Source organism: Colias croceus, chromosome 7, assembly GCF_905220415.1.
Source record: "Colias croceus chromosome 7, ilColCroc2.1".
NCBI classification, from domain to species: Eukaryota; Metazoa; Arthropoda; class Insecta; order Lepidoptera; family Pieridae; genus Colias; species Colias croceus.
Window position 1 is genome coordinate 11391995 of NC_059543.1, and position 27355 is coordinate 11419349.

Below are 27355 nucleotides of genomic sequence, written 5' to 3' on the forward strand. Positions count from 1 at the left end.
GGGAAACAAACAATAGAGTGTTTCTTAAAATTAAAAAAAACAAAATACAATACATATATCAGCAAAGTTTCCACTGAAATTTACATTCTTAAAGTATAAAAACACATTCAGTCACATACAGTAAACATTAATTAAAATTTTACATATAAATTATTAATTTAAATTAGTATAGTTATATACTATAATTTTTGTATTCAGTTAGATCTTATATACTTATACACTTGGTTCACTGAAGTAATCTGATTCATAGTTTTTATAGTTCCTTATGATAATTGAGGAAAATTTAGGTAATAAAATTTAAGAATATTTTTCATTGATATAAAATATATATTTTAAACACACACACATTTTAATGCTTGTTTTTTCACTATAAAAACCTTATAGACATAATAGTTTTCCTAATGAGAGGTCCTGTGGTGAGGGCGGGGAACTTCATCCGACAAAGGAACACCCATAATTATTGTTCTGGGGATAAATAAACGTGTAGAATATTTACGCTTTTATTTCGTTCATTGCATTTTTATAAAAGGTATCTGCCCCCGTAGACGTAGTAGCTCTGCCCCTTTTTCGTGTTTGCTTTCCATAAGAACAATCCTTTTGCCTTACTATAAATGTTAAAAAAAATCCGAATTGGTCGAGATGTTCTTTCACATTTGGCGGTTAATTTTTATTACATATATAGATTTGCTTTGTACCTCGTAAAAGTACATTTGTTACGGTAAAAAATAAAACGCTATGAAACACCAACAATCATCCAATATAAAACAATGTTTTTGCTGATTTATTTATATGTGCAATATTTCTGAAACATCCACAATAAAATTGCTTCTCACAAATGCATGTTCTAAATATGATTCATAAGTGCCCATTATTTAGACATAAATGAAAATATCTGGCAATATTCGCAAAGTCATAACATTCGTGTTGTGCCAAGATCAAATAATTTGTGCGTCACATATAAAAGATATATTATATTTTAAGAGTCTCGCTACACGGAAAGCTTTTAACTGCTTGAAATCAACGACTTTTAATGAAGCATATGGTAGGTACCATCTCATCTCAATAATATATAGATCGTGACATTAGCGGCTAGAGTCATTGTATTTATACTCAATAGCTACTTAGTTGATATTTATTATAATAAATCATAGATATAAACGCGACGAAGTATTGCAAATAAATCCAAGTAAAAACGTAGTGATGTAATGAGTGATGTCCGTTTTTTCAGGTTATTATTTTTATACATCTCAGCATATATACATTTGTAAAGCACGTACAAAATGTCGCTTACTACAACTAGTTAATAAAAGATAACTATGTCTAAAGTAGTTTCACAAACTTACATGATGAAGGCTATTCGTGTATAGAGGCTCTATGAAATTCGTAACTAGCACAAATAAACTGCGATGGGCCGCACTGGGAATAAGAATATGCCAAGACACTGTTATGGCCACTTCGCGATGTTTTTGTTGTTACTATTGAACTATTTCTCGATTATGTCTCGATTGAATGTATGAAATCATTTGTAAGCAAACGTGGTTTATAAATTTGAGTGCTCACCATATTATAATTGGTAAAATAAATACGATCTTTATCTTATTATGATTAATAAAATATTTGGAAATCAGAAACATGTTCTACATTCCGATTCGATAAGACCATTTATACCGACAACATACATTCATACGACAACAAATTCATTTATCCATAAACTATTTTGTAGATTTGATCTGTCACATTAAAATATCTCCGTAAATATCTCTACAGCTACATTCTAAAACCAAGCGTAGTGGCCCAAATTTTCATATCTCGCTATTTCGTCCTAACAGCGTAATGGCCAAGTCACTGCCAAAATAAATGTTGCTTAATACGGCGAAACTTTTGAAATATGCTCCGCTTAAATGTGCCGTTGAAAGCGCTATAACTCTTGCCTTTATGCTGCCAGCTCTTGTTCTTAGCTCGTTAAGGGAATTCCGAAAAAAACAACTATGAAAACATCCGCAATTTATTATGGAACACTAGAAATAATTACAGTTAAATTACATTTGCGAAAAGATGTCTAACTTGAATACTTGCAGACCCTGGATCCTTTCCTTTTGTTTATTACCTACAAACAATTATAATTTTATCAATTCACTTACACTACACGTACACTTTTTTTACAGAATGTGTTCTCTGCAAATGTAGCATTTTATTACTTAATTATTTATGAACCATTTCCCGTCCTCTAAATTCCCTTTTCTCCCTTATCACCCATTTTCCACGCGTCCCTAGTTGTACACTCATATTCAGTTGCTGTAAATTTTATTTACTGTGTCAAGTGAACAATACTCTGCGAAATAAGTGTATTCTTAATAGATTTTTTGGCAGAACATCTTAAGTGCTTTGTGTCGCCATGAGGGTATAAAGTATCCAATAAAATGTCTATAAAAATACGTCATATAAATCTTTTTTATTCTGGATAATTTATTTTTATCTCAACTTTTGTAAAAATTAACATTGTGCTCAAATATTGTGCGTGCAAACAAAAAACTTCAATTAAATTTAAGTATTTCATGAAGTACAATATTTTTTCAGCTACAGAATTCTAGGGATTTGTTGAGGTCCTGTGGTTGAGGTCTATCATATACATATTGTGTATCTTCTGAACTGATTATTTCTATCAAATGACATTTACATAAGCAGTTGCAATCCATTTCATGAATTCCAGTCCTTATAAAATTTTGGAACGTCGAATCTTTCAAACTTCACGAGATCAAAGGCATCACTAGTCACGAGCCTAAAAATGCAATAAAACTTTATAAAGTACTTTACATTCCTGATCTCGTCGATTGTAAACCCAAGCAGTGTACGCAATTATCGTACCTTACGAGGCCATACAAACGAACGGCCTAAGGCCTTATCAGGCAATTCAGTTCAGTATGGAAATAGTCTACTATCGGTGCCCGAAGAATTGGTTACAGCGCTTATATGGTACCCACTGTGTTGGAGATACATATATTCTTATTTCTAGTTACACATATTCAACTTTACCTACTAGCTTAAAGATTTCTAAAATAGGTAGATTTTTATAAAACAGACTAAGAGCAGTAGATACAATATCATTCAATAAAATCTAATATTAGAACTGTTGTTTATCTTACCTAATAGGCGTATCCCCAGAGAGCGAACAGTCTCGCTAAGCAATTGCTGCGAAAAGAGAAGCGGCAGCACATGTGCTTTCCTCGGCCGAGCCACGTCCACGTCCACGTAATGTGTGTACCTGAATAATAATTATGAACAGGTAAATTTTTTCTATACTACTTGTAACTCTTTTAATTTCTATTTTGAAAATACTTATATATCTATACTAATATTATAAAGCTGAAGAGTTTGTTTGTTTGAACGCGCATCTCAATAATTACTGGTCCGATTTGAAAAATTCTTTCGGCGTACGATAGCCCATTCATCGAGGAAGGCTATATATTATCATTATGCTAAGACCAACAGGAGCGGAGCCACGCGGGTGAAACGGCGGAGCGCAGCTAGTTAAGATATATAGTGAAATAAGGTATTTTATAAATATTTTTACAAACCTGTATAAATAATTTCCTAAACATAATTTAATTTCTAATAGATATCACTTCGCACAGTCAGTAAGGCAGCTACTTGACGACGAAAGAAGATGCTATCTAAACGGCTCTATTGCGACCTACGTACAGCCATGAAAGGTAATGTGGAGACGTGAGATGACACTAATATTCTTTTGTGCTCTACGATTTAACACTACATTGTTCGGATTCGTAAAGGAATGTAATCATTATTCTACTCTATGTTAAGGGTTTGGATTTTAGTATAGACTGTGTTACTTAGTGTCTGTTTTTGCCTGTAATTTTACAAATGAATTAATGTAGAGAGGAAAGGTTAGAAAAAGCCTCATTAAGGGCTGGTTTCTCCAATTGTAGCTGTATGTTGTAATGTCCTTGATAGATTACATTTTGAATGTATTTTTGATCCTTTATTGTCAGATCCTTTCTGGTCACAAGAGTCAGATTGTAGTGAATCGAAATTTGAAGATAGAGCTTTATGGTATTAGGCCAACAAAGTACTATTTCTCTACTCCATGTTTACGTGTTGAAATATAATATTACGTTTGTAGTTCTATACCAACTTATGTAAATAAAACAGCAACAATATGTAAATACCTACTATCGTTTCAGTGAACATTCAAACTGAAATCATAATACGTCTCGGATTATAATCCCATCATGTACATACACCAAAATAATAATCCCAACAAAACGGTAGTCCTAAATCCCACGCAATAACTTCATAATTCACAAGGAAGCCACAAAGGCTCAAGATTACTAGGAAGTTAACCCTTTATCGGCCGCCGGTATAAATCCCCTCGCTGGTCAATGCAACACGAATTATCGCCAACAGGATAATATTATTGGATTTACGGGCCCTGCGCCGGAGAACTGATTTATACCTTCCTTCAACGATAAATTATACGATAGCGCACTGGTGTTATGGGAAAAATTATGTGCGAAATGTTTTTGATTATATCGCACGGTGTAAAAGTCGCTTTCGTGTTGAAAATGTAATTTGAATTTTTTGTGTAGACCGTGCTACGCGGTATTGATGTATTGTGGGGTGACAAATTTTTATTGTGCGCAAGTGCCTATAATTCGTGTTTGGGTCACCCATCCTGTTGAACCTGATTATTTACCAATAAAACAAAATTTCGTATCCTGCGTTTTAGGACAATGTAGATGTAGAAATACTTTATATTATAAATATTTCGTATTCTATCAAATAAAAAACCCCACAATCTACAAAAAATTATATATTCGCAACAAAAACCTCAAGAGCAGGTATTCAAGCCGAAAATTATACAAACAGACACGCCATTCCCAAAATATCACTACATTGAAATTCACGAAACCACAAACCGATTCCGATCTTAACAAGCACCCCTGAACCTTTCAATACAATACTATCGCACAAAGGCCATTCATCCGTGCGATTATCATATTTAATGGTCTGCTATTCCACGATGCACGTAAATTGTATGCGGTTACGCCTTAAGATCTTAATATGGAATGTAATTATGGGGATGAATTATGTTTTCTTTATACCCAAGTTTATGAGTGGCAATTCAGAGGATAGTTGGCACGCTAGGGGCTAATGAATCGTACTGACTTTATTGAAGGTACAACGAATGATGCCGTTTTAATTACGACTTATTCGTCTTGATTTATAATAATTATAGTATTCACTTCCCCTATATATATTCTTTTGCAAAACTAGAAGTCGGTATTACAATCAAATTAGTTTCCGTATAATTTGTGTTTATGATTCATCATGGTTCTACAAACTACACCTATTTCCTGATACTTTAACAAATATTGCCATTAAAAATATCTAAGCTACAACTTCCACACACGTTCAGATTTATGTTCCAACAATGTTAAATTATAATAAGTCAGTGGAAAAATATCCTTAACGTAATACATTTCTCCGGCACATAAATAATAATGTACGTAACATATATGTTTATTAACCTATAAACTAGGCAAGCCATTATATTCAATAGCACCATACAATCAGCATAAAATATAATGTGATTATTCCGACTGCTATTGAGCTGATCGATTTGAAATTCAAAACAGATTTAATAGACGCGTACGGTTATCAAAAACAGAAGATACTCACGATGTGTGATTTAAAATTAATAATACATTTTTTGGAAGAGCTCTATAATGATAATTTAATAATAAGTGGACTTGGTATTTTAAAGACTATCTTTCTGTTAGTGAGGGATTTCTCTTACGCTGTCATTTGTATTTGCCAAAGTTATGAATCTGAACACAAGCTAAAATTTGACGTATTTAAAACTTTAATTGATCCTAAATAATTGAACTACCTACATATTCAGTCCATTTTTGATATTTTTTAACTATTGTGTTCCTTTCACCATTAAACTATGACACAATACATTAAATATTGATAAGAAAACACCTCATGGAGCGTGTAAACCCAGCACATTAAAGAGATTAAGATCTCAACGATGTGAGTAATAAATATGCGGACATGTCATTTGTATAATGTACATTATTTATGGGCACGCCTACAAGCAATATAATTATAGTGATTCTATATAATGCCTACTTGATGTATGGATATTACTCACTGTCAATACTTGTGTTTTATTATTTAACGATTAACTATCACGACTTTGTAACGTTATATTAATCAATGCTTGATTGAACTTGCTTTATTATTCAAATTGAGTTTTATGAAGCCAATTAATTTAGATAACTTTAAGATCTATGAGCATTTTGGTATAAAATTCAATTTTATGTGCGCATTTTTAATTGAAATACCGGTTACGAACAACTTAATTTATTTCAAAAGCAAATAAATGATGTTACTGTGATTTTAGGCAGGCTATTTGTAAATCTAGTTTATCTTTTTGTCTGGAAGCAGATTAATAGCATTAAACTTTACTAGTTGCATAACGATAATGACTGTCTCGATCTGGAAGGACACAGAAGGCTGATCACCTACTTTGTCCCTAAAGAAAATCGATCAGTGAAACAGATGTATAATGCATCTGCCCCTTACCCCAGTACATGGACTTCACATAACGATAATGAATTAAAAAAATATATTATACTCATTTTCATGTTTATAGTCCAAACACAAATTCCACCATATAATACCGGGCCATAATAAAACCATAATTGTGATTTTTTTGCCGTATTACTTATTCCTTCTTGCCAAATACCAATACGGTCAAATAAACTTCAATCCTTGTTAGTTAAAATCCCATTCATTTCACTAAACACAAGGACCATTACAGCTGGGCGTGTCTAGGCGGAGATTGGAAGGGCCCTCGAATAAAACGCCATTTCGATGGAAGAAGAGAATTCCTCGTTAATCACGTATCTCTATAATTGGGGACTCCATGAGTTACAGGCAAGAACTTCATATTGATTTTAATTTAACGACCTTAAGTGCAAAATGTCTCAATTTTTCTCACGGAATTGAGTAACGTCTTCATTATTTCAACAATTCTATGATTCATGATCTATTTCAGACATCATATTTATGTTAGCGTCAATGAATAATGAAAAAAACATCGTAATTTGTTATTTTATCTTTTAGTAGGTATCGCAGTCAATTGAAAAATTATTTTATCAAATTCTTGGATTATCCACACTCAGAGACCATGTACAAAATAGCCATATTTTTTCCAACGGTTACTGAACAATGCTTCCAAAATCTACAACTGCAATTTCACTATAATTCACAAATATTAGCATTACCTCTTAACAACGTGAAAACTGAAATTTTCAATCCTCACCCATCACTGATAAGTTGATAACCTCTTAAACATTTTCAAACCTCCAAGTGAATCCCAAGCGCAGGGGCATCAGATAATCTCCGGGGCCATAAATCACCGGTCACATGACCCTATCGCTATCACGACACCTATCGGCATTTACCGGGATTATTATTTACTGCGCACGCGCAGGTCCCTGTGATTTATCTTTATGCTAATGCTGTAATGATAGTGCTAGATGTGGGATTGAGTTTAATTATGGTTTGGTTGAATTTTGTGTTCGTAACGACTTTCAAATAATCTACATCTGATCTTTGGTTGTTTGTTGGTCTCATTTTCATGTTAGGTATACCTAGCCTAGACAGTAGACACGTAGATCCACCGTAAAATTTATGTTCGTAAGCACTATAGAGTATAGAGTATAGACGACAGTAAAATTCTAAACATAAAATAATTCAAAACTGAATGCATTCATAAATCATAATGTTCCACACCACGTTGAAATGTTAAAATAACTTATAATAATATTTTTGTGTTAACTACAAACATAATCCTATGACAAACTGCTTACAAATATAATATAAAAATAAACATTTCTCGTATAATCTCATCGAGCTACCGGATCTGGGAGCAATAAGGGTTACCGCATGATATCTAAGTTCCTAAGTCAATATAAGTAGTCCATAAACAAAAATAGTAAAGAGAGACATAAATAATAACAGATATCGGGCTGCTCGTAAATACAGGTCGTGAGCCACTGGTAGTAAGGCAGGGTAAGGAATGTCATCCACTGACCGCGATCAAATAAAATGAAAATATAGCTCTATGAATAATAAATGTCTCATTAGGTCCTTTTTTTAAATAGTTATTTCATGTTATTAGTTTGAATATTAGCTCATTCATGAATATTATTATAATTGCTCCATTTTCAACCGTCACGTTGATATAGAGATAGGTAAAGCGCTTCTTAAAACTGAGACCTAAATATGTTCCATGGTAGGATCAAGCTACTTAAAAATAATACAATTTTTTTATCTTAGCTATATCTTATACCTTTAAACAAATCTAATTTTACAGATGAAGCAGAATCTATATCAAAATAAGGCAGAAGACTGAAGACAGTCATTAAGATATGCTGATAATATGAATCCTACAGACAGCTAGTTCACTTCCGAATTTCCAAATATTGATTTAAAGGTAATGAACTTCATTGACTACTATAGGAAAATAATTGCATCGTCTTTTCTATTACACAACTAGAACAGTTTTATGATACGTATCATTACAAATCACACTTATCACCACACCATTCTTAAAATATTTCCAAACAGAATTTTTAAGTATTTATTTCTACGCATTTAAATATACAAATATCTATTACATCTCCAAGTACAGCACACGCCTAACACAATTTCATAACAGTCAGAGTTGTAGCTGAATTATGCGAGTCGCCATTACAGTTGAGCTATGGCCGATCCGATCTGACGATTACCGCCGCATTGAGACGGTCACGATGTCAATTTTATGATCGTTTATTGCTTTATGCTAGAATGTAAGCCATTATACGCTCCCACAAGCTATGTTTAACTGTTTACAATCGTATTACAGCGATTACGAATTTCATTTTGATAGTAGGCATTAATGGTTTGTAGATTAAAATAGGGTATATTAGTAAGAAGATTAGATGAGAAATACAGTAGACATGCCTCATATTATGTTGTGAATCAGAGAGAGAACTTATAAATCACTTAACCATAAATGAAATGAACGAATTGAATTCATGGTAGGTAATCATATTTGTCTTCGTCAGCAGTGATTGAAATCTAACACTAGATACCTATCTCAAAGATTGATTTTAGTAGATTTCTGAGCAATAACTGGTACAGGTCTTTATAAACATTGATATGCATTATCGGTACTGGAGTACACGATACATTATTAACACAAAACACGACAAGCAACTTAAACACACCACTCTGTCATATTAAAGAACCCGACAAGAGTACACATCTTATCGGGCTCCACTAAATTATGTACTACATTTCAGATTTATTCGCTTAGCGAGCAATTCTTGTTTTGTGTGTAATTAAAGAGAGGCATTGTATCCTTGTTTAATACTGGTGGTTAGAAAAGGATGGGCAATTTACTTGTATCTTTGCTAATATATTCTTTAGCACGTCCGACAGGCACTTAAAGGGGTGCGTCGAACGTCATGCAACGTCCATATGTGCGTCCATGATGTATTCAGGCGGTTCGGAATTATGGGCACACTGGGAGATCATTTTCTGGGAACCTTTATTAATGTTTATAGGGGTCGGTTTATTTTTGCTCTTAACAATCTGTACAAGAAGTAAAGTTTCATTTTCTGTAGCAATTTCATCTACAGCTAGGTATACCATTCCAACTTTGATATCTTGTTTTATTAATAAAATAATCTGGGTTAGAATCATCAATTTTTCAACATAATATTGAAAATACATAACTATTTGGACGTCGAAGATGTTGAATCGTGATCAATTTTGATCGTTAGAATGCCAACATCAAATTTTCGAATAGGTATGTGAGTTGGCTTGTTAAAATATGATCATCTTTTGATTACATCCATTATTTCAAGTTCTACTATCTTATATCTATCACAAAAATTTCGAAACATTATCAAAATATCAAACGACTGCACTTTTAAAGTCCCAGTTGTACCAAGAGCATTGCATCGCCGGCGGCTCGCTACGCCTCTTCCATGTTGCAAATCAGATACGAGCGATTTATTGCACCCGCCTTAATTGCACCCATACTTTACCGCAATCGGACTATTTCAATTTGTTATTATCGAGCGAAAAATTGTCTGTTGTTGAGTGAGGACCTTACATCCCGCGGGCTTCTTGAACTTGTGTTTGCGAACGTGATTACTAGGATCTTGCATTCTTGGTTTGTTCTTGGAGATTGAATGCATGTTTATCCAGTGTATTGATTGGCTATCATACGTAAAATCTAAAGTGATCGGGTAGAGTACTATAAAATGTTACATGACAATCGTATTGAAGAAATAATGGCTAGTTTTTATGAAAAAAAAGTGAAAAAACTAAACTTTTCTATGCACGATTTAATTCAACTCTAAATGGTGTATAACTAAATTCATTCAGTATAAATAATATACAGTAATACCCCGGATGCATTTAAGCTTATCATTTACTATTAAGGATCACGTCATACAAAAACCTAATACATAGTACACAATAGACCGAGTTTTTACCAGGAACTCCCGCCAAGCAATCAGCAAGAGTTGCTTCATCATTATGCTATTATTGAGTTTTACACTCGAAAATAATGAGCCGGTAATATTGCCGATTCCCCTAAGGTTAGGCAACCCGCGGTTACGTACTTGGCGGTTAGCAAAGATTATGTAATGAACAGACACGCCTCAGATATAATAGAAATATTTAAAAATATTATCTTTATGAAAACAAAGATTATATTATAGACAACTCTTAATATTAATATTATAAATTAGTAAAGCAATATTAACTCATTTGGTATCAACATAAATTACATATAAATATCAAAAGTCTCTCTGAATTCTAACGACTATTTTCTAGTACTACTTACAAGTTTTCTTTACTTATGTAAGTCGTAGTCGAAGAAACACACGATATTATCTTACCATAATTTATGACTGTCTTTTAATAACAGTTGACGAGTTTTTTAGCTTGTTATAAATTTTATAGATATTCTATAAACTGTAACTAAAGGTTTATGGGATAACACATCTGTCCCATTGCTCTATGACGACAAGATTAAACCTTCAGGGTAGCACAATAAGCCCTCAGACCTCAGGGGGTCACTAATCTCCCTGACTCATGAAATTGATACTTTCCTATCAATGTTCGAATTAAAATCCTTCGTCTTTGTTATTTAGATTATTTGAAATGAGTCTGTGCTTTCTGAACCGATGATAATTTCGAATTAATGTTCACTGAATTTTATATACCAATTACTATTGTAATATTTTGAATCTTTTATCTGCACGTGCTGTTAGAATTAATCGATGATTCTTTATAATTTTCTCGGGCATATAAAATAAGTACCTACTTGGAACTAAAAACTTTAGGTTATTTTAAATCATTTCAAAACGAGACTACTGAAATTACTACTTGTGTAGTTGTATACCCTTGGTTCAGACATTACGCCGTGATAGTGATACCCAGATAAGTCATGACGTTCTTATATAAAACTATAAAACCATAAATTATTTTATTGCTTCAGGAAGCAATAAAATAAATCTATCAATTACCTACTCAAGTTACAAATGTTTGCGGGAAACGTCCAATTCCTACAAAGTCACCAGTCAGCCAGTCACTTCCGCTAAGTTGCCATAAAACAATTAGAATTACTCAGCGTTTAAGGCCGTGTACGCGGTCCGTGCGCTGTTTGGCTCAAATATGTGATTTTTCAAACCAGATTGTCCATCAACCACTTATCTTACAAACATATGAATTACTAATACTTTTAGGAAATTTTATTGTCCATATAGTTAGTTAAGAGTTTTTTTCAATTAATACAGTATTTGTGAATACCATCAAGATAACTGAGCCGATGATTACTTGATTTCGCTTTTAGTGTCAATTTCGAAGCTGAAAATATCTGAAATCGCTGACAGATCTAACACACAATTTTTTTTAACTAACTGCAAAAATCCTTATTAAAATAGTTAGTTAAAAGATTTTTTTATTTTGGACTCCTAACTTACGAAATTAAAATCCGAACAATGTGAATTTTTTTAGAAATTATAGTCGACAAAATGATTATTTTCAGCAAGATATTTGACTTAGTTTAATATTATTTTTACATATTGCAATAAAAGAACGTCTTACTTATAAGATAAAATTTAAAAAATCAACTAAGGTACCTCTATTATTTTTCTACAATTTTTTTTAAAGTACTATAAAACACTGCGCGCGACCCGATTAAAATCAGTCGGCAGCGAGCCTTTCCAGAGAGAGGACATGTTGCTCGGCGCTCTCCTGTGGACTTATGCTGTTCATAGTAAAAGGATAGCGCAAGCCGCGATCTATCGTAATAGATCGCGGAGATTTTGACTTGCGTTAAATTGAATAAGCCCTCTTAATAAACACGTAACGGGCAACACTAGGGCAGGCAACGTCTAGTTTTATGGGGCAATAAAGCACAGTTCGCTCGGCAACTACCTATCGCGGCGATCGCAACAAATTGCACGTGATATATCTGTAGATAGTGCTGGGGTGGCCACACGTTGCTGAAAGTCGACTATAGTGGGACCTTATTAAGTAATAGCTGGTGTTTGATGAGGAAATATAGAGTAATCAAACTAAATCGATAACGATTACCCTACACCATATAAGGTGTACAGTTTGTTTTTCTTTTATGTGATAATGAGATCACGTGATATGCTTTGTCAAGCATATATCACGGCCGCGGCGTCGTATTAACTTTAACATCAATCCAAAAAGATGGTAATTTTTCAGAAGTGCTCTTGAAATTAGTTTTAGAATCTTCCCAGTTTAGTAAATACAGCTTTAGTCAAGGAATGATACGAACAAAGTTTGAAAATATGTTTTCTTCCATAAATATTACCAAAATCTGTTTTGATAAACTATATCTTTTCCTGCAATAAAGTAGGTACACAGATGTCTTGTTACACTACTCTACCTATCCCAATACAAAAAAATATTGGTAACCCCACATAAACGTCTCCCGCGACCACCGGCTAGATTTTATCGCTCCTTCCAACCATTAAACCGGCCATAATGAACTTTCCCGGGTAATGCAGTGGAGCGTTACGCAATGATTTACAAGGGCAGCAATAAAAAGAATTTAAGGGATGGCCGGGGGAGAATCGGTGTCATAAAGAAGAAGGATGGCGCGCGGTCTGCCCGGAATTGAGCGGAATTATTGAAATTGGAGCCGGAATGTTTTTGTGTTTTTCGCAACGTGAAACGTTGTGCCGTGTGCGACTGTGCGTGCTGTCTAGGTTTTGAATAAATATGATGAATTTGAATGCATTAATCAAATGTTATTTAGGTATAGCAAATCAAAAAATATTGGCTATAATACCTAAAATCTAAATAACTTCTTCTTATTGGTCAAGTAATGGTCTGTCTGGTTTATATGCAGCAAAATTATGTTTGTTAGCTACTAATATGTCAAATTTATGATCTACTTCTGTAGTTTATAATCCAGTGAAACAGTAGTTCGTATTATGTCAATAAGATTAATTTACCATTAAACCATGCGCAGATATTGAATGTAACAATGTATTTCAAACAATTGGATATATTTGTGCGTGTCTTACACCCATTAGTCAGACGCCAAATCAATGAGCCATTGTGGAGGGTAGCTTTAAATTTGTTGCTGTAATGCATTCACAGAATTTTCAAACACGATTATTATCTCTACAACCAAATCCATTGCTTCTTCAATTTGAATCAAAGCTTCGTTTTCACTAGATTTATTAAGAAGTGCAGCATTGTATATTGTGTCAGATGAATTATTGTGGTCTGGTTTGGTGATTATGTCGTGTCCTCCGGAGTTTATTATAGCATGCACAAAGGACCACAAGCCGAGTGCATGATTAATGCTCGCCACCTAGTGAGTTATTGAAACACGGGGTGATGGACTTGCATATTGTTATTTGGTTTTGATGATATCTTTTATGAATATTTAGTATGTGTTCACACTATTTATTAAGGCATGTATTCAACTTAAGCTTAGCAAAATAGAAATAGCAAAAGCTTTTTGCTTGGATCTATGCGGACAATACATAGATAGAAAATTTATATTCCACTTGGTATATTAAAAAAAAAAAACAACAACAACAACAAATGAATTAATCACAAAAGTAGCACATCATATTTATATTTTTAAAGTTTGATATGTCGCATCTAGATGTAGAAAAATACATTTTTTACAACCATTAATTATATTAATTAGTGATACACGGAGGTCCTTTGGGAAGCAATCGGTAATTCAGAGGGCGTCAAGCGGTGAAGCCGGACGGTTCAATGATAATATTACATACTAGCTTCCGCCCGCGACTCCGTCCGCGCGGATGTCGGTCTTTGCGTGGATGGTTTATTTCTCCGTTTTGAGTAACTCGGACAATGACATCTTATAAATATCTATTGGACCCAAATACGGCTAGGTCTATAATAATACGCAACGTGTGTTCGCGGTACCTACTACAGAACAACGTCTATGGATAACTGAAAAATTGAGATTAATTTTTTTTCTACGTATTTTTCCAGGATAAAAAGTATCCTATTTTACGCCCAGGATAATAAGGTATAATTATACCAAGTTTCATCGAAATCGAACCGGTAGTTTTCACGTGATGTCTTCACATACAGACAGACAGACAAAAATTTTTTTAATCACATATTTGGGTTTGGTATCGATCCAGTAACACCCCCTGCTAGTTATTTTTTCAATATTTTCAATGTACAGAATCGACCCTTCTACAGATTTATTATACCTATGTATAGATAGAGATTGCAGCATTACCTAACAATTTGTCGATATTTTTATATTTTAATGATGATATAAGTCGCATTAAATCCACAGGAATAGGAATGATACAAAATAACATGACAACGACATTAAACGATGCAAAACAATACATAACTTATATCCTGAATTATTATGAAAAACAAATAAAAATGCTACCTATAGTGCAAGTAGGTCATTCTATCACTCAAAAACAGCTAATAGCAAATATTAATACCATTAATTTGACTGACTTAATAGCTAGCAATGTGTTTAAAATTCTATTAGTTATTCTGTAAAAATATTATTAGCCAAAGTTTAGATACTTTGTATTTATATGTTTATCGACAAATCGCACATCTCTATTTGTCTGTAACACAAGGGGCGTAACACAACGAAGTTGAGATTACTAATCGCATTTAGTGTATGGCTGAGCCCTTTGTGATGCAAACTTTGGTCAGATTAGATACATAATGCTTCAACGAACATGCCGACTCATGTTATGCTATTATATAATCTCAATTTTGTGTGATTTAACAAATACAACAATATGTCGAAATTTATGTGGGTTGTAGATACTAGATACTTACACTGTTATCGAAGTAATTTTTATCTAAATAGAGAAATGCGTTTACTTCAACAAATGCATCGAGTAGGTACCTAAACTAGCGATTACTTCACTCGGTAATCGGGTTTGAGAAAAATAATACCTATTCCTCATTTTTAGGTTTTTCTGTTAAGTATTAAAATTAATCCATACTTATATTATTAAATGCGAAAGTAACTCTGTCTGTCTGTCTGTTACTCAATCGCGTCTAAACTACTGAACCAATTTGCATGAAATTTGGTATGGAGATATTTTGATACCCGAAAAAGGACATACCTAGGCTACCTTTTATTGCGAAATATGTTGCCCACGGGCGAAGCCGGGGCGGACCGCTAGTCTTTTATAAATAGTAAAATTCAACAATCTAGGTACCTATATCGACACTAAAATTAGTGCCATATTCTAAAAAATTCTAAAAATGACGCGTTCTCATAATATTAATATGAAGTTTATTGCACAGAATATTATAAATGTAGGAACTCCTTTCGTAATATAATGATTTTAATTCATTTGTAGGAAAATAAAATATTGTGTAGTGTGAATCTCGATTTTATCAAAATTTTGTTGACGTACAATTTTTTTAAACTGCGCCATCTATCGACCTATAGTGACATCAAAAGAAATTGTAAACTCCTTTAATAATTATTGTTTCTTTATATACTTATAGATGGCGCTGTACATAGTGCGAAAGAATTAAATAATATTATATAATATTATAATTCACTTTAAATGAAACATACCTTTGAAATTTCAAGATTTTTTGTTTAATTATTTACGCCTACATTCCGAAATGTCACGCAAAATATAGAACTAGGTTATGAATAAATTTAATGCATATTATTTATTGATTATTGCGCCATCTATTCAATGGTGTCAACATTCAAACGGTACACATTGAGACAAATTTCTTAGTGGTAGTAGTAGTTCGCTGTTCTTCTTGAAGATGGCGCTGTAACAATTTTGTATCAACGATATGAATTTTCGACTTCGATTAGAAAATTCATTATAGTATTGTGCTCTAAAAGCAGATCAGCTTAAGAGGCTACTATAAGCTGTATTAACTTTTATATTTGTGACATTGGTTATAAAAACAGAACTGATTATAGTCAACGAAGTTAATAGGTACCTACCTTGAAACACACTTCTGAAAACACTTGTAAACAATTATACAATTTTTTTATTTTACATTATTTTCCTCGAAGTTTGATAACAATCACGATTTAATTAATTCCGTATAATTTTTCGTGAATTATTTACCTGACATTTCACATGCACATGCACAGAATGACGAAAATATTATATTATATCAAGTCTACGTCTTTAAATACCTAGGTACCGATGCAATGTTTGAAAAATCTATAAACATAACTTGATTACCGGATCTAGTAGGCGAAAAGAACCCCTAGGTATTAAGAATGTCAAGTAGATAAATACTTACTGTTTGCTGCATAATATTTGCATTCAGTCAATATTATCATGATTTGATTTATTTTAATTAAAATATTCAAAAACAAAGCTTAGGTATCGTAAGACCTATTAATATAAACTGTTATGAATATTACGTATGAAAGTAGGTAGGTACGTATAGAATCACGAGTGACTTCAATATTTATGCGATAATAATATACAGTAATAAAATTAATAATATTTCTTTTGTTGTGAAAATTACTATTTTAGAGTTCCTTTACTTGAGCAACAAAATTTGTTGCTACATTTAATGTAGCTTTTTTTTTAATAAATTTAAATTAATGTACTTAATAAGATATGTCATGAATTGTTATCAGCTATTAATGCAATATATTATTTTATATTTTAATAATATAGTTTTAAATGCAAGGATTAATTCAATATTTCAGACCACAGGCTGGACAGTGCGTATCTCCATAATAAGATATCCGGATAATCCAATCATAAATTAAGTTCAAATTGTAGAAAATAGGAAACTGTTATTGAATACCCTAATTATAATTATTTACATCATGGTACAATGAATAAATGAAAACATAGAGTTTTTTCTAAATTGTACTAGGTAGGTAGATACTTACTGTCGTAAATAAACTTATATACGGAACCACACAGTGATAACGTCACGCTTGTCAGTCTTTTTATTGGAAACCGCAAGATAAAGGTTGAATCTTCGCAAAACATGACCTCTTTGTATTTTAAGTGATCGCACTTTAGTTGTTATTTAAAGTTATCACCACAAGAACATGATTTGATTGACCGTGTTTAATTTAAATCCATTTCGTCGGCCTAAAGTAAGAAATTTGTGTTTTTAGAAGCGCCACAAAAAATTGCATTATTTATTTATTTTCATATTCACGCTTGAAATAGTATCGTATTGTGTGTTGTTTATTTAAGCTAAACATCGTGAATGTTCACTTCTCCATTAAAAACTCACGTACAAGCTCATCTATCAATCAATCAATCACCAATCAATCCAACCAATGTTTACAAAGTTGACCCCGGTTTTCCAGGATGACGTATCTTTTAACGCAAAGATCAAACGGTACCAATGAAAAACAAATAGAAGTAAAGGGAGACAAACCAAAACACTGGGACCCCATCGCAGAGGGATTGAAATGGATCGAAAAGCACGCGGAAAACGCGGAAAAGTTTTTTGAAAGAATACCCGCATTTATTAGCACTTTTATTGCTACGTTGGCTATTTTCACCTTTGGCTCTACTTTGAGAGGTATTTATGTGTTTTGTTATTCAGTGGTTTATGGGATGATTTCGTTTACGAGGTCGGATACATTTTAATGATTTTGAATTTAAAAGTGCTACCATTTTAACGATGTTTATTAATTTATATCTCAATTGCATATTGCGTATTGGCATATAATTCGTGTAATCTAAATGTATGTGCTCTAACTTAATTTAACATTCCTTTTTGTTACTATCAGAAAACACAATTAAATATATTATCTAATTAAATAGAAAGAAGTACTGATTAGATTTGTTTTATTATTTGGACATAAATTATTGTGAAATATTTGGCAGCATGAATTTTGAATGAAATTGAATTTGATAATATCGCTCGGTTATATAAACTTTTAGCAAATAGTTAAAATGTCAATGACACCGTCGATAACCTTTAGAAGTGATACGTTAAAAATGTAAACTATTTAAAACTATACGAAATGTAGTGATTATGGATTGTATGAAATCATACATTGAACTATTATTATTGACTAGTGTTTAGTAAAAAAAAAATAAGTTAGTACTATTCCTTAAAGTTCTGTCATTTATGATATTCACAAACTTCTCTTCTTTCACAAATACATAAAGAAGAAATAAATTGACTTTTATAATGATTAAATAATTCTTAAAATCGGTTCAGTAGAGTTTAAGTTTATCTATCATAGAAACAACATTACCTTTAACAATATCAGAATACACAGATGTCGATTTATTATAACCATCGTATATCCTATTGAATAGATGCAATTCACATTTGTTTCACTGAGCGATTTCCTTTCCTGATTAGATGATCAGTCTTCTAGTTCAGTCTTCTAGTCTTTTAGTTCTACACTGACTTATACCTTTACCACAATCAATCTATACTAATATTATAAAGCTGAAGAGTTTTTCCGTTTGTTTGAACGGGCTAATCTCAGGAACTACTAGTCCGATTTGTAAAATTATTATTAATATTAGCGTTAGATAGCCCATGAAACAAACAAACAAACAAACTCTTCAGCTTTATAATATAATTTAATAAATAAATATTGTACGGTATTTTTCTATTCAGAAGCATCCAAAAAAAGACCTAACCATATTTAAAAATACCAATTCCAGGAGAATGGGTAGTAATCTTAGTGACAGCGCTAAAGCAGATCTCAGGACACACACAGAGCGATAAGAATGTGACCACAGAAGAGATCTACAACTTGTTCACATCAGAGAACTTGAAGATGGAGAACTTCGCGTTCATTTTCATAGCGGCGCATTTGGTGTCGTACGGGACTTATTTCTTGCTGGGTGGATTTCTGCATGTGAGTTTTTCAAATTGTTAGTGGATTTATAATATTTAGTAAGTAGGATAGGTGTGTAAGTTTATGTGGTCTTAAGGATTTTGTAAAATAGTAATTGGCCCTATTGGTAGGTATATAGAGGATATTGTGATTAAGAATTTGAAATCGAATGAATTGCAGGGCTCTAAGACTAATTTATTGTTTCCGAATAGGATACGTAAGCTTTTATAACATAACAACATACAAGTGATCTGCTTGTTGATTAGGAAGAAATAGTGGAATAGTAAACTTATTACATTTTGAAATAAAATCTATTATTGAAATGATGTTATTTTAACTGAATGATAGGGATAAATATTAACAAGAAGTTAACTAACTTCATTCCTACCTACCTTCTTATTTTGATAAAGTAAACAAATAGGATATTACCTAAATATCTTAATTTGAATGCTACTGGCATAAAATATAATACAGAAGATTAGTTGGATCCAAAACGATATTTAATTTAACTTCGTATCTAAATTACATTCAAATTGAGAGAAATTATTTCTCAGTAATGACTGTTTCTGTACTCAGAATTAAGGCTATTAAAGAGGTCTAGACATTCAAAATAATCATAATTCGTTTGCAACTTTTGATATCTAAAATGTTATTAGCGCTATAATTGTGAATTATATTAAATTTAACGTAAATGAACGATGGAATAAACTTTTATGAAGATCATTCGACGGTAAAATTATGCTGTATTTATTGTACAGATAAACGTAAATGTTATTTCTTTGTTGTGCTATAAATAAATACTATTTACTTTAATCGAACCAAAGAAGGCAAAACAAGGATGGAATAAATATTATATTTATTTTTGCTACACGTCAAACAAACTATTACATTATTATATTCAGCAAAATTTATTCCAATTTAAGATGTATTAGGAATATTAACGGTAGGAATAACTTCTAAGTATTGTGTAGAGTCATCAAAAATCCCTATTCTTACCACATGTTATAGCCTGTTAATGAGTTTTCGTGCTCCATTAAAATAAACAAACAAAACAAACGTCCCAAAACGAATTAAATAAACCGTATTTGCAGGTAGTAAATAGTTTTCGTTTAAACTTTAATCCTAGGTAGGCTAGTGGAATAAATTAGTAGAATGGCTCTCTAAATCAGGTTGCGGCGAAAGGTTGACGGGACACTGTGATCTATCGACTTCGTTAGTATTCACTGGGATGTTCGATGGATTTTTTAAAGGACTATATTTTTGGCCTTTAGGCCGCTTTCGTCACATACGAGGTGGGCACTGTGTAACTAACACTTGACGTTTTGAATATGTGACGTGATATTATTGTGAGTTGCATTTAGAAATAGGATCGTTGATTCCAAGTTGATGCCCTTAGCAGAGGTTTATTATGTAGTTTATATAGGTTAGGAGTAGGATAGAAGACTAAACAATACGAGTAGGATGGCTTCTAGAGAGTATAAATGGGCAGTAAAGCAAAATCAATACTAATATTATAAAGCTGAAGAGTTTGTTTGAACGCGCTAATCTCAGGAACTATTGGTACGATTTGAAAATTTTTTTCAGCGTTAGATAGCCCATTTATAGAGGAAGGATATAGGCTATATATCATCACTAAGACCAACAGGAGAGGAGTACTGCGTTTAAAACCGCGGTGCACAACTAGTAAATGATATTTAACGTAAAAGTTTAGTTAACGATTTCATTTAAAGTTACAAATGAAAAGATGGCAAATTTAAAGTTACAAAGAAACGAATAAAGCAAATAAAAATAACAGTATAATATTATGCTCATTCTTGTCGAAGCAAATACATAATCTCTACATAACTCGCTTCCAATTATATGTTTACGTCTCGTAACGGAAATCCTTTACCAGTATAAGTGTTAAGTATTTACGATAATAAATCTCCTTTTACGTCTAAATGATATAAAAATATTCTCAAGAAAGAGGCCTACTTTTTCGTATTTGTACGATTAGAAGTGTTATCTTATTTATTTAAACCTCTAGACTCTAGATCATGTTAAATGTAAATTCATAAAATTATCCTCTTAGGTGTGATTATTGATAATATAGATTCTAATTGTGTTTTTTTTTTCAATTAAATGATAATTTTAGATAATATGGACGGATATAAGGACTTCATAGTTTATTTGTGAAAATCTTGCCTTTCTTTTTCAATACTTTCGTGCCCCATGTAATAATTTCCTTTACATCTTTTGAATGCCAAAAAATGTAAAGTATATTGTATGCTATATTTTTATTTGAGTTTCGCAAATAAGTGAGTTTTTATTTGAACTTAAAGGCAATTATAATTTAATCGATTGATTTGATTAATTATTTATTAATTTAAACGACAAATAAGGTATGGAGGAAAGAGTGATATCCTTATAATATAGACATCCTTATAATTTATGTAACTTGGCATACTCTAACACCTTTATACTGCCATAAATGAACCCTTCCAGTGGAAACTATTAACATATCTAAGCCCACAATAAAATACTTATCACATCTTCTAGTGGTACTTCTACGTGCAGCGACGTCACATCGCCCACGAGTGGAAGCTGCAGCCCACCAAGTGGCTCTCGCCCGAACTCGAGCGACACGAGATCATGGTCGGAGTCATCTCGCTCTTCGTTACTGGCAGCTTCTCGGCCTTTTTAGCCGCTTATATTGTGAATGGCAATCCATCTACAGTTTACTTTCAATTTGATGAGTATGGCTGGTGGTGGTTCTTCTTGCAATTCCCTGTGATATTTATTTATCAGGTCAGTGTTCAATAGAAATAAAGGTAAGCATATTAAAATAATCATCGTCATCAAACTTAAATAAACTATTATGTTTATTATATTACTAAAATTAAGACTTAAAAAAATTCAGCCAATCACCACGTATAACATTTTAATTTAAGGGAAGCTTAGTTACATAGAAATTTGATGTTCATAATAACACGAATGGACATTCACGGAACATGAAATATAAAAGAATTTCACAGTCCAAATAAAACCAGGACGACCAAAAATACTTTTAAATTATTATTTTCCATCAAAAACGCACGTTAATGCTTTAGATAATTTGAAATAAAACCTAATACTTTCTGCTGTCTTTGTCTGTTTGTGTTATTACATTTCTAGTTCATATTGATATTTTATTTTGAAGAGATTTTCGTGCATATTTGTCGTTTTAACATTTTTTTTTATTACTTTCAAATGTAGACATAGTAAAGAAATATCTGAAAAACGAATTGAACCCATATTTTTATATTGATTATTCGTAACACTTAACTAACTAGTCTGAATTTATTACATTCTATACTAGGTATACCGAAACAGTGTTAGCTGATTTTCAGGAGCTCTTCTCGAGGGATATGAAAAAGTTCAATTTCTAAGCTACAAACATTTACTATTTAGGTTAAGTAACATTAATAAAAAATGAAAAAAAAAACAAGTGAATTTATTTGATAAAAAGCTGCTGGAGCAACAATGATCGAATTGATATTCATCTTTTCACATATGACTTCACATTCTTCATCCAACACTATAGTGTGCTTCAAACTATAGTAGTGTTTCAATAGTAGAGTACACTATAGTATTAAAACACTACTATATTTGACAATACCTCTTTCTACCTTATAATCTGCTTGTAAATGTTTATCTAATACTGCATGGTCGCTCATCGTTAATCTTACCTGTGTTGGTGGCGTGCGCAGACAGACTTTCTGGTTTTGTGAAATATTGTGCGCCTGGCTGAAGCGGGCTCTTGGACTATAATAATGTTATTATCTACGAATGACCCCTATAACACAGGTTTAATCTAGCATAGGGGTCATTGCTTAAACTCTGTATGTAAAATAAAAATGTATGTACCTGCAAATAAGATCTGTATACACCTTGTGATTTTATTTTTTGAGTCAAATAAACTTTATTTTATTAACCGACTTCAAAAAAAAGGAGGAGGTTATCAATTCGGCCGGTATGTTTTTTTTTTTTATGTATGTACACCGATTACTCCGAGGTTTCTGAACCGATTTACATGATTCTTTTTTTGTTCGATGCGAGATGGTGTCGAATTGGTCCCATAAAAATTTTATTCGGATAGGCCCAGTAGTTTTTATTTTATGAGCATTTTTGTCTGTAGGTATTTGTGAATTTTGCAAGTGCAAGTTTGAAGTCGGTTGTTTTTAACGCAGTTATTACTTGTTTTATTTTATTTTTATTTTAATATCTATTATGATCCCGCAAGGACTTCACGACGTACATCCTGCACCGACTATACCACACGCCGTGGCTGTACGCGCGGTTCCACAAGCTGCACCACAAGTACAAGCAGCCCACCGCCTTCTCCGTCACCGCCATACATCCCGTGGAGATCATGCACGTGCAGCTCACCGACTGTCTGCCGCTCTTCCTGTTCCCTGTGCATTGGTGTGAGTTGCTTTCTTATAATATTATGTTGAGTATTTGTAATATTCATGCAAAATGCGAAGTTAACTAACGCAGTAGATACTTTTTGACTTTAGCCAGGACATACATACAGACAAGCAGACAAAAATTCTAAACCACTCCATTTTTGGCTGCGATATCGATTGTAGATCATGCTCCAAGTATTTTTAAAAAATAGTGTACAAGTTTGACTATTCTACGATTTTATTATAAGTATAGATTACCTGATCGTGGCTACTATCAAGTATTTTCCTAATTGATGTATTTTTCTGAAGCTAAATAAATAAATTCTCCCTAAAAAATCTGTTAGAACTTGTTACAGACGAGCGGCAAGTTGTGAACGGCAGAGGTAACTTCAGCCGTCGCCACAATATGTCGACAGTAGCAGTCACAACTTGCCGTTCGTTTGTAATAGATGCTTACAGTGTAAATAAATATTTATTTCATTCTAATTCTTATTTGACTGACCGGCTGGCAGTGGCGCTGCCTTCCAAGTCAGAGGTCGTGGGTTTGATTCCCACCCGGGGCAAATATTTGTGTGATGAACATAGATATTTGCGCTGTGTCTGGGTGTTAATTATCTATATAAGTATTTATTTAAAATTATATGTATGTATAAGTATTTATTTAAATTATGTATATGTATGTATGTTTATCAGCCATCTGGTTTCCATAACACAAGTGAATGCTTATAGTATCGGATTAGATCTTGCCGTGTGTGAAAGTTGTCCTAAAATATTTATTGAAGTGAAACTTCTTTATCGGGTTTGGAAAAAATTTAGTGTAATATTTTTTCGTTACGCGCCATCTTTTTATTATCCCTACCACGCGTGATTCGACGTATTTCTGTAAAGTTGCATATAGTAAATTATTTTTTGAAAAAGGTCATAAAGAAGTTTCACTTCTTATGTGTGTATAAGTTATACGAGTGGTTGAGTTGGTCAGGCATCCGCCCCGGAATGGCGCGAAAGGATGCGGGTTCGAGTCCCGCCTCGCGATCGAATTTTTTATATTCTTTATAAATTTATATTTATAAAGCATTTGAATGCCATAAAACCAAAAATATAAATTCTTACGTGTGTACACTAGTACACGCACACATTTTTGACGTGACAACGTCTTATAATTCGATAGGGCCGGTGCACACACGAAAAAACATGAGTCATGCGGCGTTACCTCGTTCTGAGGCGTTCCATGTACGGTTTGAAGTGCGAGCGAGAGCGCGGAACGAGCGACAAAGAAGCACAATCGGCCATAAGACGTTGTCACGTTCAACTATCGTCAGTAAACCGACTTTACAGACAACCAATTTTTTTATTTATTCTGTCCCAGTGCCCTTCTACATAGTAGTCCTGTACACGTACTACCACGGCATCATCGACCACTCGGGCATCGACTTCCGCGCGCGCTGGTGGCAGCCGTGGCAGCCGCCCGCGCACTTCCACGATCAGCACCACGAGTTCTTCCACTGCAACTTCGGCTTTAACATGATGGTGTGGGACCGGGTATGTGCTTTGGATTTTAATAATACATAGGTATTTATTTTTAGTAGTACAGTGATGGCTATCCGCCAACACGCACTTGGCCAGCGTGGTGGATTATGGCCTGTACCCTCATAGGAGGCCCGTGTCCCAGCAGTGGGAACGTATATGGGCTGATGATGATGATGATGATGATGGCTCAGTGGTGAACCTCGGTCTTTGATAAGTTCTGAGTTCGAGACCAGGCGATTTTTCAATTTATCTGCGCATGTTGTAACATCACCTCACACATCACTGCTCGAACGGCGAAGGAAAGCATCGTGAGGAAACCGACATGTCGAAGAATAACGACATGTGTCATAACCGTGGGGTTTTTTGCAGGAAGAATATAATATGTAGGCATTTCTTAAGGGACATGAGGAATATCTAATCGCTGCAACAAGGGTGCGGTACTTTAATCCTACTAATATTATATGTAGATGCGAAAGTTTGTGACGATGGATGTATGTGTATGTGTGTTTGTAGGTATGTATGTTTGTTACTGTTTCACACAAATACTACCGAACCGATTATAATGAAATTTAGCACACATATAGAAGGTAACTTGTCAGACCAACAGAACAAACGACTGCAACCTGATAGAATGCATGAGATAGAAAAATACATTTTATTGCTCTGGTGAGATCACGAGGGTCGGGGCCAACGATATGACTAAACAAGCGAGTTCGAATCTTGCCTTGTTATTTAATTTTTTATAAATTTTTAAATAATGTATTAATAATGTTTCTTATAATAACTTAATTTTCCAGTGGTTTGGAACAATGCGGAAGATGAACCGCGTGTACACAGAAAAGACATTCCACGGTGAAGCGCCTCCCATTGACTCGCCCGAAGCGAACAAAATCATACAAAATGACCCAGAAATGAGAGAAACTGTGGAAAAAATCAAATCCAACCTCAACGAAGCTAAATATAAATAATGATAACGCCTATTTTACTTACATTTTATATTAAGGATAATAAACGCCTTTAATCGGCACGAGTTACTTTCAATTACTACACTTTTATTAAATTTTAATTATTTTAATTGAAATTTTATGTTCTATATCCAGCCATTTATTTACCCAATTATATTAACAATTTCCATCTATATATTTTTCGTTCAAAACGTCTATTTTAATAAATTCTTATTCTTTACATTGTAATCACCAATTTGAATCCACTCAACTATTTTATTATAATTGTAAGTTTATTGTTAATTGTAATTTAAGCGATTAAACAATCTAAAAGATTGTGTGTTTCATTTAAAAGATTCCCCCGAGGTGTTTCTCGTATTGGATAAATTTATTGTTGGAGTCTGGAATCCCGCTCAAATTTAATGAAACTGCGAACAAAGAGTGAAATTTTAGAATTTGATTTCTTCGGTTACGGGCGTAATTGGTTCTTAATTGTCCTGTAACGTATCTTTTCAAATATTATGAGTACATAATTTTGTTACTATTTAAACTATAAGTATAAAAAGGAACAATAACGTTTTTTGTTAAAAATTACTGAATCAATTTAAAACAAATTGTTTACTTTGGAAAGCTAAAATATCTTTATTGAATAACATAAGACATAAGATGAAACATGGATGGAACACATAAGACGGAGGAAGCCAGACAAACGGCTACTCAAATATAAGTATAAATGCTGTAATTTTTAAATAGCTTTTCAGTTGCATGCTAGAAGCATTTACACGAAATTATGTGAAATTTTAAATAAAAATTAATAATTTATTTGAGCTATTAAGGAAATTTAACAGAAGATAGAGCTGGTGGTCTAACATAAAAGCTTTTTGTAAAGGAATTATATCGAAATCGGCATTTATAGCGGGGAAACCGTTTCAATTCCCACGCGTAGAGTCGTGGGTAGAGCTTATATTATTATATTTTGAGCTTATAAGTGATATAATATTGTTATTATTCCTACACTATTGACTTGA

At 33.0% G+C, this 27355-nt stretch overlaps 1 protein-coding gene across 1 annotated transcript; it reads left to right on the forward strand.

Annotated features, from left to right (window-relative positions):
• Positions 1-8487: 8487 nt before the first annotated feature.
• Positions 8488-26644, forward strand: LOC123693201 (delta(7)-sterol 5(6)-desaturase erg32-like). Its single transcript, XM_045638200.1, has 7 exons — positions 8488-8527; positions 17930-18147; positions 19254-19450; positions 21968-22216; positions 23691-23874; positions 25223-25395; positions 26181-26644. The coding sequence occupies exons 2-7, from the start codon at positions 17931-17933 to the stop codon at positions 26349-26351; spliced, it is 1191 nt and encodes a 396-aa protein (XP_045494156.1). The 5' UTR covers positions 8488-8527; position 17930; the 3' UTR covers positions 26352-26644.
• Positions 26645-27355: the final 711 nt, after the last annotated feature.

Coding starts and splice junctions, on each gene's coding strand:
- LOC123693201 (XM_045638200.1), top strand. CDS start 17,931: ATGACGTATCTTTTAACGCAAAGATCAAACGGTACCAATGAAAAACAA. Junction 18,148..19,253: donor CTTTGGCTCTACTTTGAGAG/GTATTTATGTGT, acceptor TACCAATTCCAG/GAGAATGGGTAGTAATCTTA. Junction 25,396..26,180: donor ACATGATGGTGTGGGACCGG/GTATGTGCTTTG, acceptor TTAATTTTCCAG/TGGTTTGGAACAATGCGGAA.